The sequence below is a fragment of the Octodon degus genome, unplaced genomic scaffold (assembly GCF_000260255.1).
Source record: "Octodon degus isolate 3935 unplaced genomic scaffold, OctDeg1.0 scaffold00028, whole genome shotgun sequence".
Taxonomy (NCBI): Eukaryota; Metazoa; Chordata; class Mammalia; order Rodentia; family Octodontidae; genus Octodon; species Octodon degus.
The window spans coordinates 9925402-9944388 of NW_004524604.1; the positions used below are offsets into that span (position 1 = coordinate 9925402).

At 36.6% G+C, this 18987-nt stretch overlaps 1 protein-coding gene across 1 annotated transcript in view; it reads left to right on the forward strand.

Moving 5' to 3' along the window:
- Window positions 1-18987, forward strand: part of Itfg1 (integrin alpha FG-GAP repeat containing 1) — a 292179-nt gene that overhangs the window by 269801 nt on the left and 3391 nt on the right. The window contains exons 15-16 of the mRNA XM_004629193.3: window positions 14858-14982; window positions 15648-15730. Of these exons, the coding sequence (XP_004629250.1) occupies window positions 14858-14982; window positions 15648-15730 (208 nt within the window). The remainder of the gene's footprint in view (window positions 1-14857; window positions 14983-15647; window positions 15731-18987) is intronic.

Below are 18987 nucleotides of genomic sequence, written 5' to 3' on the forward strand. Positions count from 1 at the left end.
GGCAAGATTTTCTGCTCCTGGACTAGCTGGGTGGTTCTGTCCCCTACACTCTCTGCAGGGATTGAAGCTGCAGGGTTTCACCCCAGGCCTGTATGCTAGGCCTGAGCTGAGTCTAGAGGGGACAAGGTGGAGTAGGGGGGAGAGGCAGCTCTCTCACACACTCACCGGGCCTGGACTAGGATTGGATCTGGGGGTTCCCAGAACATGACAGAAATGCCTACTCTGTGGGCGGGGTGTTCGAGGGTACTACAGAGTGATGGGGCCGTCCCAGGAGGGTGAAAGATGGTGTCACCCACGCTGCGCCTGGGCTGTGACCAGTAGGTCATGCCAGCACAGGGTAGCAGGAAGCTCTCCCACACAACTCACCGGGCCTGGGCTAGGACTGGATCTGGGGCTTCCCGGAATACAGCAGAAATTCCTACTGGGCAGGCAGGGTAGGGGAAGTGGTGCTGAGTGCTAGGGGAAATTCCAAGGGGGTGGAAAGGGGTCTCACCCACGCTGCACCTGGGCTGGAACCAGTAGGTCCTGCTAGCTCAGGGTAGCTGGAAGCCCTCCCACACACTCACCAGGCCTGGGCTAGTACTAGGTTTAGGGTTTTCTTGAAAGCAGCAGAAATTCCTACTCTGGGCGGGGTGGGGGAGGTGCTACAGAGTGGTTGGGGCTGTCCCAAGGGGGTGGAAGAGGGTCTCACCCATGCTGCGCCTGGGCTGGAACCAGTAGGTCCCTACAATAAATATTTAGATGAATGAATGAATGAACAAATATATTAAGGTTTAAGGAGGTCAAGGGACTTACCTAAGATCAAACAAGGCAGTGCTATAATTCGTGTCATGGGCATTCAGAAGTCTGTTTTCCATAATACTGCATCACTGTCCTATGTTCCCTACACATTTGTTCAAGCCTCAGTATTTAAACAAGGGTCATGTTGTTTCTCAGAGGCCAAATAGATGACTTCACCAGTAATCATTGACCCAGGATCTTGTAAGACCTTAAGGAAAACTAAAGTTAAATGATTGTACAAATTATACCTATTATTTGCTACTAAACCCTCAGTTTAGTACATCAGACATCTAGTAAGTCTATTATGTGCCAGCCACTATGGTATGCCATGAAAATAGTAGCATCTAAGCACCTCTTAGAATGGGGCTACTTTCAATGTAGTAAGAGGTTCTATCAATATTTTTTAATCATTTATTTATTTATTTGGTACAGGGTCTCACTGCACAGCTCGGACTCATAGTGATCCTCCTGTCTCAGGCTCCCCAGCACTGGGATCACAGGCGTGTGCCACCGCGCATGGTTTTGGTGGCCAGCAAGGCGCACCAGGGGTTCTGGACCCAGCACAGATTATGGTACCAGGGATTAAACTCAGGTCCTTGTGCTTGCCAGGCAGGCACTTAGACACTGAGCTATCACTCAGCCCCTCTATCAACATATTTCATCACTTTATCCTTTTAGTTCTCTAGAAGCTGACTTTGGGTAATACAAAATATTCCAAAAGAATAACGAAGTCAGTGGATTCCATTGTTCTTTGTTATAAGACACAACTCACAGGAAAAGAGGCTAACTATTATTTAAAGAAGTTTAACGTAACTAATTACAATCCTAACTTCTAACATCTATGAATTTAGCATTTTTGTGCACAGCATCACCAGCACCTCTACACTACTCACTTGGGATATTTTGCATCTTTCTGGAGCCAATTCTAGACCACCCAGTACCAACATAAACTTTTAAAATATGTTGATCAACTTCTCTTCATGGATTTGCCTTTCTTTGAAGAAAGCTTCTTTCTTGTTCTTATGCTGATCATTACATAACTTGCTTAAAAAAACAGCAATGCTTATGATTAAAATAACAGATTTTAGATTTATAATTTTATCCCAGAGTAAGATGTTCCTCTCTTAAACAGAATGCCTCATTTATGACAGATACTTATCATCTGTAGAATAAGCAAACCAACTAGATGCAAACTTAGGAAGAGATTGGGGTACATTCACTTACAACAGAAACTAGATTTCCCCAAGGTACAAGTTAAATTATATGCCTTAACTATTTAAGACAAAGATTTACCATGAAATAGTCCATTTTTTGGTATATGACTAGCCATTCATTTAAAAATTTTTTTAAAAAAATAAGAGAATAAGAAAATGTATGATTCAGCAAATGTTTTAAGTATCACGTAACTATAGAGCCTAAGAAGCATCCAAACTTTAAAATTAAAGGCTGGTATTTTTGTCCTCATCAAAACTGGCTTGTTCTAAATCTGTTTGTCCTTTTTTTTTTTTTCTTTATTTTTTCTCCTTTCTGCTGATTTCTGGAATCTCATTGTAATATGATGTTTTATTTTGATAAAGTTGGGCCTGTTGACAACAGATAGTCTTCTGGCAATTACATACTGTGTTTTACATACAGAAATTTGCAGTCTTTCCCTTAGCTGACCAAACATGTGATGAATAAGTTTTACTATTAAAAATCACTGCTTTTGCATTTTTGGTTTTGGGTATTATGGTACTAAAGATTAAACCAAGGTGCTTATGCCTGCCAAGCATGCACTGTACCACTAAATCATGTCCCCAGCCCTTCCTTACTAATTTTTTATTTTATTTCGTGATAGAGTCTTGCTAAATTGCCCGGGCTTGCTTCCAACTTGTGGTCCCACTTCAGCTTCCCACAGTAATTGGGGTTAGTACCATACACCCCAACATGCAACTAAAAAATCACTGACACAAAACATTTCATCACTTGTTTTCTTGGCCACTGTTCTAATTTAGTTAATTTTTTTTAGTTAATGGTCACTTTTACATTACTGAAATTATATTAGCAACTCTGATATTTCATGTTATCCATAAGATTGAGGACATTGAGCTCCCACATCATATATGTTGATAAGAAGTCACTAGAATCATCTCAAATTTTTATGATCACTATGAGTCTGATTCCTATAGAATTAAAATACATAGATGCAGCATCCAACAGGTATATTATTTTCTCTAAGTTTGTGTATCAAGTGAAATATGAAACACTAAAATTATTGTAAAATATCAAAGAAAAAATTATGCTACTAGAATATACCTTAAACCCTCATTTAATTACTAGACTTTTTCTAGCTAGAATATCTGATTTGATATACATTTAGAATGAGCCTCATCACATTAACAAATTATTATCCCAGGTTGGCATTTAGGAACAAGAGTTTACAATTATTATAGCTAGGAATATTTCAATACACCTGTCAGAAATCTACCCTGTTAGCAATTAAAACAGACTAACAGCAAAGGAAAGCAAATAAGTTTTTATTTTATCTTTTGTCAAAAGGACTTACACCATTGATTTTAATAGAATCTTTTTAGTCTGCCTCTGGTATGAGAAAACAAATACAGGAGTACATGAAAGGCAGTGTCCTTCCCCACCCCATGTATCTCCCAGAAGAAAGGCTCACCCAGTGAACCCAGAGCACGCTGAATAAAAGAGTAGCTACACCTTACTCTTGAAAGGCTCGAGGCAGATGTGCCCATATAGCAAAAGCATGATTCCTTTAGGCAGCTAGAAAATAGAAGCACATCATTAAAGAAAAGGTACAAGCCCATTAGCAAGAGGAAACACTGCTGGCCAAATAACTTGTAAGAGTCCCTGTGTGGTGTCAGCCAGATAGCTCAACAGACTAAAGCACCTGCTTAGGCAGGCACAGAGACCCACGTTCCATATCCATTGTGCCCTGCCAGCTCTGGCCCCAGGGCTCACTTAGACAGTGCACACCTGTAATCTCGGCGCTTAGGCTGGAAACAGGAGAATCACTATGAGTCTGATCTATGTAGTGAGACCCTGTACTAAATATATAAAAAAAAAAGAGAGTCCCTGTGTAAGAAAATTTAATATTTAAACTGTGAATATATTTTTCTTTCAAAGTCTTCTGTTTTTCTTAACGTTTATTGTCCGTGTATCTAGCTTGCCATTCTGAAAATTACAAATTTTCACAAAGAAACATTGTGCCCAACCAATGATTTTATTATAGGAAAATTTAATGTAGCAATCACATGGTGCAAAAACATTTCTCTTTGCATTCCCCTATTATCAATAAGAATAGTCCTGAAATTTGTACACTGCCAGATATAACCCTTGTAGCCATCTGAAATCAGCCAGCCGATCTGAACCTTCTAATGTAGGTCAACAGCTAGTCCCTATCTAGCTGTCTTTTTCATAATCTGATTTTGCAGGGCTATATTATTGGGTTAAAAACTTCCTCAGCAAATCAGTGCCCTTCATCAGACATCTATAGATTAATCAGTCTCAGCCCCCAGAAGGATTGCTTTAATAGTCCATTCTTTGGGTACAGAATAGGAAAATCACAAAGCCTAACATATTTAGTGAGCTTAAACACAACAATAATGATAATGGCCCAACAGTCCAGATTTACAGAAAACAGAAAGTGCTATGATAATTGGAATCCTTAACTGGGCTTAAAATGTTACAGATTTCTAGATCACATACTAGAACCTCACAAATACTACAGAGCGGCAAATAATAAAAGAAACACTTTCCAGGCATTGGAAAAATTTGTATCATGAGAAGTCTTTTTTTATAGAGCAGTAAGACAAATGCTATACTTCTTTTTTGATTGAAGAAGGATCTCTGTTGATAAGGAATGTTGGATTTGGAATTAGGCCTATGAATTCCAATTCTACCACATAGCAGCTACATGTTTTTAATCAAATTATTTAACCTCTCAAAATAGTACCTACCCTTATGCAGTTTTTATTAAGAAATGTGGTAATAATGCACAAAAAATATTTGCTACAAGTTTTGATATTGCTATATCATAGAATTTATTGCCTATTATTTGTCTTTTTATTCATGACAGAATGTGTTTTGTCTAATTTTTAAACTTCATCTTCTGCTTTTTTCTGCCTCCATTTTAACTGGTGACAATATTGAATTGTTTCAGAGCTGTCAGTTGGCGATTAACAAATACTTCCTGAGACAATTTTTTTTTTCAAAGTTAACACAAAACATTGGTTATTTCAGTGTATCTTTTTACTTCATTTTTATGGAGTTACTGCTTTTTCTGAAAATAGGACGATACTAGAGTTGTTGTAGTTAACACTATTAAATGAAAATCTCTTAGCCGGACATAGTGTTGCATGCCTGTAATCTCACCACTCAGGAGACTGAGCCAAAGAGGATTGCTGTGGGCTCAAGGCCAGCCTCAGCTACACAGTGAGTTCAAAGTCTGCCTGAACTGTATCGTAAGACTCTGTCTCAAAAAAAAAAAAAGAAAGAAAGAAAGAAAAGAAAAGAAAAGAAAATTCCTTTTGCAGGGAAAAAAAAATCAGTGCTCTTTTAACTGAGAAACACCACACATATTTTTATCTACCAAAAAGAAAATACTTCAGGATCGATAAAGAAAATGGAATATCAGGAGAGAGAGCTCAGTGGTATAAGCACCTGCCTAGCAAGTGCAAGATCCTGAGTTCGATCTCTGGGAAAAAAGGAAGGAGGGAAGGAAGAAAAGAAAAAGACAGACAGAATGAAATATCATTCAACCATAAAAAGGAATGCACTGATATCTACTAAAAATATTTTTGAAATATTCCAAGTGAAAGAAGCCAGGCAGAAATGGTTATATGTTCTATCATTTGTTTTATATAATGTAGTTAGAAAGGACAAATCCATAATGCTGAAAGCAGATTAAACATTATCTGGGGAGGAAGACTGGGAGGTGATTACTTAATGTGTGACATGGTCTGTTAATGGGATGATGAAATGTTTGGAGCTAGAGAACTGTTGGTAACAAAGAATTGTGAATATAGTAAAGGCTCTGTAATTTTACACTTTAAAATGGCTATTATGTGAATTCTACCTCAATTTAAAGAGACAAAAATAAATGGAATGAGGGGCTGATGAGATGGCTCAGTGGTCTAAAGCACCTACCTGGAACAAGCTTGGCAAAACACAGGGACCGCGGTTCGATCCCCAGCACCACATGCCAGCCAGCCCCGCCCCCTGGTGGGCTGAGCTGGCCACACACACACACACACACACACACACACACAAATGTTTAAAAAAATAAATGGAATGGAGGTTTCATTGATATAACAGAGCAATATTTACTATTCTTTATAACAGTAAAAGATGTGGAATTCCTTAATGTCCAAAGATAGATTCATTAAAAACAACTGTGATAAGGAAAAGAAGAGACAAACATATATCCAATATATAGTATATATATAAATATATTGTGTGTATATGTACACACACACACATACACAATAGCTCTAGTAATTGTACTAATTTCTTTTATTTTATTGAAAAGATCAGGGTTTTTTTTTTCCAACAGATTTTAAAGGCTACCATCCTTTGCAATCTCTACCCATTGATACAGTCAGTTCACCTGGCTTATTCATTAATGGGTCACAGATACATACTTTCCCAGCTTCAGGGTCTGTTGTAGTTAGGAAGTAATGCTCAAGCTCTTTTGAAAACTGAGATTGATGATCTAGTGCCCTGACTCAGTCTCTCTTAAAATTTCTGCTAATGTTTGAGTCATGCCAAAAACCCCACTGTCAGGAGGCCTCAGGTCAATGGGGATAGGACTGCAAGGGGACCTTATCTCCCCTCCTTCCTGTCTTCACCTTGTGGCTGTGAGATGAGCAGCTTATATAGTGTTCTGTTTCGCCCAGAAACATTGCATATTTGGAAATGGTTTTCCTTTTAATCATTTTTCCAAACAGGAATCCTTTTATAGAAAGATAGCAGTGACCTAAGGCTTGAGAGAGATGTTAACACTTCACCCAAGTATGTGTTCAACATTGATGATTTTCTTGTGATTCTGTCTTCTCTGTGTGTCATAAACTATTGCCAAGATGGCTTTTGTTTAAAAAATATCTATACAAATGAAAACAATGAGGGACTGGGGAGATGGCTCGGTAGAATAAGTGCTTCCCGGGCAAGTGCAAGGGCCAGAGTTCAGTCCCCAGTTTCACAAATGAAAACAATGAGTGTGTCATGAAAGAACTCTACATAACAGCATGAATTTTTAGAATCACTGTGATAAAATACAAATGTAATTAATATTTGGTATGTTTAAAGTTGATAGATAATTTTCGAATCAACAAAAACTTAACTTCTTACAGAAATATATCAGTAATAAAAAAAAATTCAATAGTGGCACACATCTATAATCCCAGAACACTGAAAGGCTGAAGCAGGAGGAGTACACGTTTGAGCCCTGACAGGGCAGCTTAACAACTTAGCAAAACTTTGTCTCAAAAATGAAAAATAAAAAGAGAACTGCAAATGGAGCTCAGTATAAAGGCCTAGGCCTAGTCCAATCCCCACTTCCATCAGAGAAAAAATGAAAAAAAGCCTTAGACTTAAATGTAGAATAACAAATAATCCTTACTGTATCTGATATTAGCAAGCTATTACAGTGCTTGAAGTTCTTAATATTTTTGGCAAAGCCATAGATTTCTTAGTAACTGTATAACATATACAATTGATAACTGTGAATACAGATATATATTTACTCAAAATATAAAATTTATAGATACAACTAAGTAAACAGACATTCTGGGTAGAGGAATAGTGTATAATGATCTCACCACCAATTTTCTTTGATTGTTTAAGAATATCTTTTAAATGCAAGAGTCCCTAGACTACCTGAACAGCCTGTGTGTATTGTATACTACTTATTATGCGGATTAACTGCTTCCGAGTCACAAAGCACTATAAATTAGAAAACACACTATAGATGGGAAAATTGTTAGTAACAGATGCGCTGTAATTTTTCTGAATTCCAGAAGTCATATTCAAATCCAAGTTTTTCTGAGTCCAGTGCATGCTCATAATTCTTAGCTATGCTGACTTCAACACCTGGAAACTTTAATACCACTTATTTTGAAATAGAAACCTGGTCAGAGTGGTCAAAATTTAGTCTCAAAACTTAACAAGTAATTACAGCTTCTCAAGGGGAACTGATTAGAGGAACCCATCCAAAGAAGAAAACCATACCAGTAATCAATACTACCTGTAATTACAGTAAAACGTTCTGATACAGGTTTCGCCATGCTTTGCTCTATTTCATGAATAAAATAAAAATGAAGGGTCTAGCTGATACCAATTTCACTTACGCTCAATTTTTGTCTCACCCATGAGGGGAAAAGAGCCATTCCGTGACTTTGGAAAGATGAAAACATACCACCTGTGATGATTTCTAGCCTAAGTGTTTGCTTTGAACTAATCATTAGCTTTTGGATCTAACTTCCAATTTGGGGAATTACAAGAATGACAGAAGTAAACTCAATGATCTCAGTAGCAAGAAACAAAACAAACTCAAAAGATGAGACAGTCTCTATAACAACTGGCCTGATCTGCCACAAGACAGTGTCCATAAAATAAATAAAATGAAATAAAAATCTGTTCTAGATTAAAAGACATTGAGAGGACAGGCATGGTAGTACACACCAATAATCCCAGTACTCAAGAGGCTAAGGCAAAAAAATTGCTATGAGTTTGAGACTACAAAGTGAGGTGAAGGCCTGAACTGAATAGTGAAATCTAGTCTCAAAAGATTAAATAAAGAGATAAAGACACTTAAGGGACATAACATCCAGACATAATGCATGGTTGCATAGTTCTGGACAAAATTCTACTTCAGACAAACCATCTGTCTGTCAAGGCCATTGTGGGGGTAATTCTAAATATTGCAATATGATAGGGAATTAGATAAAATTAAGGATTACCAGTTATATTAGTTATTATGATAATTTGCCTGTGTAGGACATATTCTTATTTTCAAGATATACTTAAGTATTTAGAAATAAAATGTTAAAAATAATTTTTAAGAACCTCTGTTTACTAATCACCCCTATAGTTGCAGTTTGCCTTTGAATGCAGTAATTTTATCTTGCCAACTTGAACATAGTTCTCATTCTTCCCTGAAGTAAAGTGACAGGTTGAGTTAATTGATAAAGTTGAATATGCCACACAGGTAAATAAGTTTTATGATTCATTCTGTATCACTAAAATATGCTGCCAGAACTCTGTGGTGTAGTTCCCATAACTCAGAAACTCTGGCTAGTGACCCACCATTGGAAATCCAGGGTTTGCATCATAAAGAGATGTGTGTGTTGTGTGTCTGTCTCCTCACAGAGCTGCGCAGATGTGAGTTAAATAAGGTATGTACTTTAATGTGGATGATAATTTAATCAAATCCTGCAAAACATTAAGTTCAGTGTCATTTTTCAACTCATCACCATTTCTCTATGGAAGATGAGAGTGTACAGACTTATTCAAAAGTGACCTCTTGGGCCAGCAAGATAGCTCAGAGGACTAAGCGCCTGCTTTGGCAAGCACAGGGAACAGGGTTCGATCCCCAGTCCCACATGCTGCACCAGCCCTGCCCCGGGGGCTGAGCCTCTGACAGAGAGTCTGGGCATGGTGGCATACACTTGTAATTCCAGCGTGAAAACAGGAGGATCACCATGAATCTGATCTACATAGAAAGACCCTGTACCAAATACACAAATGGAAGGGGGAAAAAAGTGACCTCTTTGACCTTACTCGTGAAACCAGAAAGCTGTCCAGTCATGGCAGCTGTCTGTGCATACTCCTACACAAAATGATTAATTCTGTTTTCCAGATAAGTAATCATTCAAAGACTTGAATAGCTCTTTTGAATAGTTCTGCAGCTGTGATACTGGTTGATGATGAAGTGCACATAGCATATTCTTCTGCATATCCTCCCAAAAATGTGTTGCACAAATGCATTGTTGCCTTGTGTCAATATAAGTAAACAAACAACCTAAATTGCATACCACAGACACCCGTTAATCCTCTCTCACAATTGTACCTCAATAACTTCTACTGTTTCATCAATTTGTGTTCTTCTAATGAGAGTCAAAAGAGGAATATGTGCCACTTTAACTTTTTTTATCATCATATGTTTGCAGTATATAATGGTTACATTTGTTGTAGGAAGTTGGTACAAGTACACCTTTTGAATTGTGACCTATCTTAAAAGTTCATGACAAAATGTCCTTAGCAGCAGGCAAGAGCATTAGTAAAGGGCCTTAGTTTTAGCAGTGAAGTTAGTCGCTAAGAATGATGCTGTCAGTGCAGACACATTTGATGAACTGGTGATCCTCAATAATTCTGTCCATTCTTCATTTTCATATTTTGTTTTGCAAAACTGTAAAGGGTTGTCCTTCAATACAGAGTATTTACTCTCCATATGGCAATGCAGTTTTGAAGGTTTTGTGGCTCGGCTGGAGAACTACATAGTATATAGTGGCTGTTGCAGGGAATCCATGATTTAAGTAGGATTTGTGATCTTTTCTTTTTGTTGGCATTGTAGTCTTCTGCTGTCTCATCACAGGGTACTTCTCCTTTGCAAAGAATCTCTCCAGTAATGCTTGTTTGTCCTTCTCTTTGGTTAGTATTAGCTTGTGGACTTCCCAAAACTGTCACTGGTATATAATATGGGAAAGAAGTTGGATATATGGTTAAATAAGTGGGTCTGACTTACAGCCTGCTACCAGATACAACTGTACAGTTGAACTCTATCTACGCGCTGACAGGGTTTTGATACGAGTCATCAAACAACTGCTTTGTTATTGTTTTTGTGCAGTCAGACCTCTAATGTTAATCTGTACATGCATCTCCAGTGCTAGCATCACTGCCTCAGTTCCAGATGAAAGCATCAGACGGTAGATTTTAGAGTGTACAACTAACTCCCTTATGTATTGCATCTCACACTAGAGTTTACACTATGAGAATCTAATGCTGCTGCTGATCTGATAGGAAGTAGGATGATGGGGAGCAGCTGTAAGTATAGCTGAAGCTTCAGTCACTTGCCCCTCCACATACTTCCTTCTGTTCCTAACAGGCCATAGACAGGGACAAGTCTGGCCAGCCCCGAGGTTGTCAACTCCTGCATTACCATTAGTCTTTGTTGATGGAATCTTGGTGTTTCAATCATGCTTATGAATACTGAGTAAAGATAGTATTATACTTACTGTTAGTATGTAACATAAAGACTGACAATAAAGTGTTATTAGTTAATTTGTACATGGAGGTTCCTGGATGAAGAAAGTATTCTCAAGTAAAATAATGAAACGATCTCTTCACTTTTGAGACTTTACTTAATAGTTTTAAGTTTTACCATATGCAGCTTTAATTTGAAATTTATGTTTCATAATCTGTTTAATACAATTGAAAAAAGTTTTGAAATAGGCTATTCGGTATGATAAGTATAGGGACATAGTTTATAGGCATACTTTAAGGTCTATTTAAGTTAGACTTTGCTAATAGTATGTAATCAGTGTATGTTTAAATTTTTATTCCACTTTTTACATTAAATGAAGACATAAAGCATGTATTGAGCATATGCTATGTCAGACACTTGCCTTTTAAGCATTATCATTCAGTCAGCACGACTTCAGGAATGGACTGATTCTGTAGCCCATGCTATTTATTAAGTTGTTTTACAATTTTATGCATTGTTCAGTCTTTTTAATACCTGTCTCAAATTGATTTTCCTTTGCATTAGACCTTACAACCTCCAACTCAAAAGTATATGTTATCTCAGCAGTTTCCTATTTCTAGGTAACATTAGTGATGTCCAGCAGAGTCCCCTTGAATATTAAGATATTTATATATTAATTAACATTCAGAGTTAAATGTTCAATTTAAGCATGTGGAACCCCTAGCAAATACACAGGGAATCATAGTATGGAGAGATTAAGTTTTAAAATGGTGGTACAAGGACCTCATGAGTCTCTCCATCATCCCCCTCCCTTTAAAAAAAAAAAAATGAGTATTGACCAATAACTCCTGTAATCTCCCTAACCTGGAAGTTAACCAGAACCACAGAAAGTAGTGTTGTCTACCCAAGCAAAACTACTGACTCTAAGACACAAGAGCCAGATGCAGCATATCCCTTGTCACTTACTGGAATCTTGAGGCTGTTCCCATCCTGCTTCCCTTCCTCACTAGAGTGGTAATGTTGCCATGAAAAGCTACCAAATTAATAAACAATGACCAAAAAGACTGAGCTCCTTAGAGCTCCAATATAGTCTCCTTGCCTGTAGCATTGTCAGTATTTTGTACCACTGTTATCTCCTGGGAAAAGTCTCCATTCTCAAGATATTAACTATTTGATTTGACTCAGCTTTGGAATGGTGAGCATCCCTGGGCATTATCAAAAATAATAGCAATCTGCTGGCATATCACAACTACCTAAGCCTTTAATTAAAGGAAACAAGAATCTTGCTTAACTATACAAAGGATATTCTATAAAATTGATAACTATATGAAGCTTTAAAAAAGCTACACCATATTCCTAGGGATCTAGAAAGCTGAAAAAGATCTAGGAAGGAAAATATATCATGGAAGTAACTGAGATATCTTTCTGCCTGACCTTGATTGAGGTCCTGCTCAACCTGGAAATGAGAGCTAAGGTAACCTATAAACTGTTTGAACTTTGAAAACATATTTTCATACACCAGTCCCCTAACAAAGAGTAGACATAGAGACAAGATATTTAAGGAACTCTTATAACCAACCATTGGCCACTAAATTATATTGACCCAGATATCCATTCAAGAAGCTCAACTTAGAAAAAAAAACTAAGATAGCCCTGCCCCCAGGGCTTGCTGAGGCAGCGACTGAGACTGGGCATGGTGGTGCGCACCTATAATCCCAGCACTTCGGAGGCTGACAACAGGAAAATCACTATGAGTCTGATCTGTGTAGTGAGACCCTGTACACCCTGTAGTAAATAAACACAAAAAAAAAAAAAACCCCTAAGATATAAATAAAAGAGAATGTAGAGCAGCCACTACAAAACAAAAGCATATGGACTAAGTGGGAGGAGGGTTACTACATTTGTCACATAATCTAAAAAATTCATTTACAAGACTTTCAGAAAAACAGGGAAGTATGCCACATACACATTATAGTTACCCTCTCAAATAAAAGTGCCTGAAAGGACCAGATGTTGGACTTACTAGAAACTGTAAATCAGCTGTCTGTATTCTGTATTCAAATCCTTAGAGAAAAGTAGCATTAAAGAAATACAGGAGTATAAGACAACTGTGCCTCATCAAATAGAGAATACAAATAGATAAAAATAACTTTAGAGAAATCAAAGGACTGGAGGTGTAGTACAGTTCAGTGATACAGCATTTGCCTAGCATGTATGAGGCCCTAAGTTAAATCCTCAGCAGCACCACCCCAAAAAAATTCTGGAGTTGGTAAAAGTACAGTAACTGAAATTTTTAAATTAGTACAATGTTTAGAAGTGGATTCTAACTAGCTAACAAATCTAAAGACTTGAATATATATTGAAACTTGCATTCTGAGTCATAAAAAAAGGATAAAAATTAACAGTCTCCTTGATGGAGGCACCATCAAGCATGCCAGAATCTTCGTAACAGGAGCCATATAATGAGAGGAAAGGAAAAAAGAGAAAGAAAGAATATCTGAAGAAATAAAATTGATGTTATCATGACCTTTCTTTTTTTAAATTAATTTTATTGAAAACAGCAGTGAGACAGTTTCAAAACTGATTAGTAGGATTTCAGTAATTCAGTTTCAATAATTAATACATTGCATATTGTTGTTTTCATAGTGGTTATTCATAGTACAAGATGCAGATATGATATCCTGTCCAAACACACTACTAGTACAAATCTTCCTTCTCACTGAATTAAGAGAAAGTAGTTGTATATCGATCCTATTTGTATATACAGATACAAAATGGTCCTTCATTTGTATCGCCTTTTTTTGTTTAGTTTTGTCAGAGATGGATATTCCATTGGCATCTAAATTCTATAGGTGCATGAATTCAGCAAAACAATCCAACATAGTCCAACAGTCCACAATAGTAGTGGGTTATCCACAGAAGTTGTTGACTTGAGCCTTTCAAAGCTCAGCATATTAATATGGCTTTACTTTTTATACCTCGTTTTTATACTTTTCTGCTGGATGATTAAGACCAAGATAAGCAAGACCTGTATAACAAGAAATGTAGCTTTTACAGAGAGCAAATGGGTCAAGCAATGTTCATGACTCATCCACATGGCTGACACAGAGGATCTACAAACTGCAGTACAGGGTTTCAGGGTAAATACTGAGCGGATTTATCATGACCTTTCAACGGTAGCCCATCCAGGGTCTCACAGCCTCGGGGTCTGCTTTTATTTTTATTATTCTCTTTGCCTCTTTTGTTTGGCCCAGTTTTGCTCTGTAGAATCAGTTTCTCCCTTACCATTTCACTTTTCGCTTTTCAAATAAACTTTTTTGGCACCATTAAAAAATATTGGACCTGTCCAACTTTTATAGTAAATATTTTAATCTATGCACTTGAATAGCACAGAAAATTCCAAGTAGGATATTAAGAGAACCACACTCACACACGTCGTGGTCAAACTTCCAAACAATAACCAGAGTCTTGAAAGCAAGGGCAAAGAGAAGTAACATGCTGTGGATTAAGAGCCCCTTAAGATTAACAGCTGATGGCTCCTCAGAAACTGCAGGCTACAGGCAGAGGCTAATATACTCAAAGTGTTGAAAGGAAAAAACAAGAGTTTTTTCCTGTCCACCAAGAGTTCCATATATGACAAAACTACCATCTTTAAAAAATGAACTCTTAGACATACTAAGATAAGAACAATTGAATACTAGCAGATCTCTAAAAACTATGGAGGTTGCTTCAGGCTAATTAATGTTAATGATTTGGATACTCATTTCACATTTTTAAACTTAAAGAACATTTTTGTTACCTGGATTTTTTAAATTTTAGATTTGATGACACAATGTTTTTCAAAAATATTTTACTTTGTTTCAATTATTCTAGCTGGACAACTAAGCCAATCAGCACATTTAGCTCTCCAACTACCATACAATGTACTTGGTTTAGGTCGAAGTGCAAATTTTCTTGACCATCTCTATGTTGGTATTCCTCGTCCACCTGGAGAGAAAGTAAGTAAAACTTAAGTTTGTCTACAATTAATCTGTTTTCATAATCACTGTGTAAATATTTGAATTCAATAATATGAGCCAAATTCTGTTTGAACTCCAATAATTTAAAATTTTATTCTTCCCTGTAAGGAATAAAAAAATTGATTGGTAGTGATCCAAATTTATGTGGAGCATGTCATAGTTTGAAAACATTGTATGTTTTTTCCACTTCTTCCCTCATAAATCTCAAAGCTTCCTACCCTTCTTTCTCGCTTTTTCTTCTTAACATTTTTAACACCTAATACATGTATTTTACTACCATGTATTACCTAAATAATAAAATATACTGTTTCTTTGTTCATCTCCCCCTAACTTGAATTTTAACTATGATCAGTGTCTGTACATAGCATTTTGAATAGTATGCACTATGTAAGTGTTCAATAAATATTTGTTGAGTGGTGAATGCATTCATAAGAGACAAATGTAGTCTTTTTCCTGAAGAGATCCAAAACTTTTTCTAACAGATGTTATAGAACATCTGTTTTGGACTATATATGTTAATTTAGCTTAATGTATACCTCGGATTTCAAATGCTCAAAATAATTGGCATTTTTCCTTTTTTATTTAGAATAAATGTGTTTTTCTTCAATATAATAGATGTTAAATATTCTTAATTCTTTTTTCAGTCTGTACGAAAACAAGAATGGACTGCAATTATTCCAAATTCCCAGCTAATTGTCATTCCATATCCCCACAATGTCCCTCGAAGGTAATATCTTTGTTTAAACTTGGTAAAGGTACTGTCAACTCTGAATCTTAGCTACATCTTTTAGAACTCATTCTTACTATGTCCCCATGAATGCCATAACTTAATATACTTACAGCAAATTTCAAAGGGATTAAAACATGCTTACACAAAGGTCTCTGGCATTTTTAATAAAGTAAAAATTCAGTCTTATTAGAAAAACAGCCAGTTAATTAATTAGAGATTTATACATGTTCTGCTTAAATGAATTACTCTTCAGTTTACTAGTTATGAATTCTAAAATCTCAGGAGAAAGAGAGTGTGTGTGCATGATGTCTGCACTTTTAACCCAGAGACTTGAACATGCTAAGCAAGCAATCTACAACTGAGCTATAACTCAGCACTAGACTGCTATATTTTTCAATAAGCACTGATCTTTTAAATAAATTTTTTGAGAATTAGTATATTTGGAGTCAAACAGATCGTGGGCTACAACAACTCAGCTCTACTTCTGACTACTATAGGATTGAAAACTACCTTTTATTCTCCCAGTGGCCCAATTTTTGTATCTGTAGAATAGGGATATAATACCTTATAAGAGTAAGGATGGGGCAGGGGAGATAGCTCTGTGGTCTAAAGTGCTTGCCTGGTAAGCGCAAAGAACCAGGTTTGATTCCCGGTACCACATATTGTGCTGGCCCTGCCCCAGGCGCACCTTACTGGCCACCGAAACCAGGCATTGTGGTGCAGGCCTGTAATCCCAGTACTGGAGAGGCTGAAATGAAGCAGGAGGATCATTATGAGTCCAAGCTGTGTGGTGAGATCCTGTATCAAATTCATAAATAAAAAAGATTATTAAAAGGGGTGGGGGGGTAAATATGAAGCACAGTTATCACAATGCCAAACATACACTGCAAATAGTTGGTGTTTTTGTTCTTATCAGAATATGTGCCTTTCATGATTATAGCATTTAACTCTAGTCCTTCATTTATCTTTCAATTTTTTATTCAGTGATTGACTAGTTTTTTTTTAAAAAAGCAGGTGATGAAAGTATTCAATAACATTCAAATTTAGTTAGGAAAAATATTATAGTCTGATGTCAACATGAGAAAATAAAAAGAATTATATGTTTTTCTATGAATTTGTAACCAGTGGGGTCTTGTTTATTATATTTCTTTTCAAAATATAAGTTTCATTGTTCTTGCCCTGCCTACAACTAGGGATGGAGCCAGGGCTTTTTGCATCCCAAGAGATCACTATACTTCTCTCAGTCCTGTTCTTAGTTACATTCTTACATGAATGTTTCTGGTGTTTTCTAGAACCAGCTCATGCCATGTCAGGAGCTGTGTGCATCCTTTCCTGTCTCTGTTCAGTGAAGTTACATTAAACTCAGTGTGATGGCACAATTTACTCGATGAAAATGGAGGATGTCATGAATCAGATCTTGTAATCCCACTCGAGAGCCATTTTACCAGCATACCACTCTATACTTTATTGTAGATTTATGGGCTTCACAACCAAATTTGCTTAAGAAAACAAACCTTACTACAGTTATGTTTAAAATAAGATGAAATCAGCAGAAACTATTATACTCCTGCTTGTTTTTGTTGCTTTGTTTTGAGATGGGAGTTTCACTGTGGACGTAAGTGGTAAGGCCTCACAAGTACTTGGGATTACAGCCTTACACTGTCACACCTGGCCCTGATTCAGACTTATTTTAAGTGAGCCTGTTGTAGATTTGTTTTCCATAGTAGTTTTCCATATGTGAAATATATAACAAACAAAAGTAAAAACACAAGATCACTAGGAGGAAACTGTGTAAAGTATGGTACTGTTACAGAGTGCAGTGTCAGGACTCATTTACTGCCATGCACATAAAGCAGTGTCTTAAAATGGACAGCAAGCCAAAAAAATAAAAATGCAAAATGCAAAACAGCATGTAGAATATGTGACCATTGTGATTTTGAAAAATGATATCTCTGCATGCATGTCATGTATGGATATTTCTGCAAGAATATGAAAGAAATTACTATGTACAACTATCCCTGAACAGGGAAATGGGTATTGACTTTTTGTCCTTTTTTTTAACCAAAATACTTTTTATTTTAATTCTTTAAAAAATATTTAAAGTAGAAATATCCCCTACCCCGAGAAAACTTCATGAAACAGTTGTTCTTTAAGGCTGAGTAAAGTACTCAAAGTAGTTAAATTATATTTGCTTTCTTAAAGTTAGTTTATTCTGATTTTTCAGAAAATCCTACCATAGCTTTCTTCTACAACTTCAGTATTTTCATGTTTCCCTTCTCTTTCTGAACAAATGTTCTTTTCAAATTTATGTGCATAATAAAAACCAAATTGATTTTAGTTTGAGGTGTATTTTGAGACTTATTGACTAGAGACTAACTTGAAGGTCAATAAATTTTAATTATCTCAAAATAAATCAATACTGATTTGCTTTTCATCAGAATGGCTTTTCCTTTATTAAGCATTTAAAATGAAAATATATCTATTTTCTATTTCCAGAAAGAACAGAAATTTCCACATATATAGCTACCTGTGATGTTGGTGATAAAGGCCTACTTTTAAGCTTTTCAGGGTTTGCAAGTGCTGTGTAATATGTGCTATGTAGGAGGAAAAGCTAGTTCTGGTGGCCTTTAGTTTGTATCCTACCATTATCAGTGAAGAACTAAAAGTGATCTTGTAAAAGGTCTTAGTATAAAAGTCATTATAGTAATATTAAGCCTTCCAATATGACCCAGAATGGTAGATTTTTCTACACTCAGATACATGGTTGTTTCACTTGGTCATATATGTGCAGGCAAAGGCCAGAAAAAGATGATAGAGAAGGCTTATTGAAATCATATAACTACATAACCTTGGAGTTCAAGATTTCAAATTCAGCAAGTTGATCAAACTATCAAAAAGATGTGTTTGTCAAAAGTAGCCTTAATAAGGTTATATAATAATAATTTCAGAGGATCAAACTTGGAGGAAAAAATATCAGAATGTCTCATCAGCACCAGTCATGATGGCACACACTCAATCCTAGCACTCTGGAAGCTGAGGCCGGAGGATCACTGCAAGTTCGAGGCCAGCCTTGGCCACATAGCAAGACCCTCTCTCCAAAAACAAAAGTCTCAAGAATTCTATCATGGGGGCTGGGTAGTGTGGGATAGGGCACCATTTTACCCAGTGGTAAAGTGCTTGCTTGCCATGTTCAATGCTCTGGAGTCAAACCCCAGGACCACTTTAAAAAAGAAAAAGAAAAAATTGAGTACCAA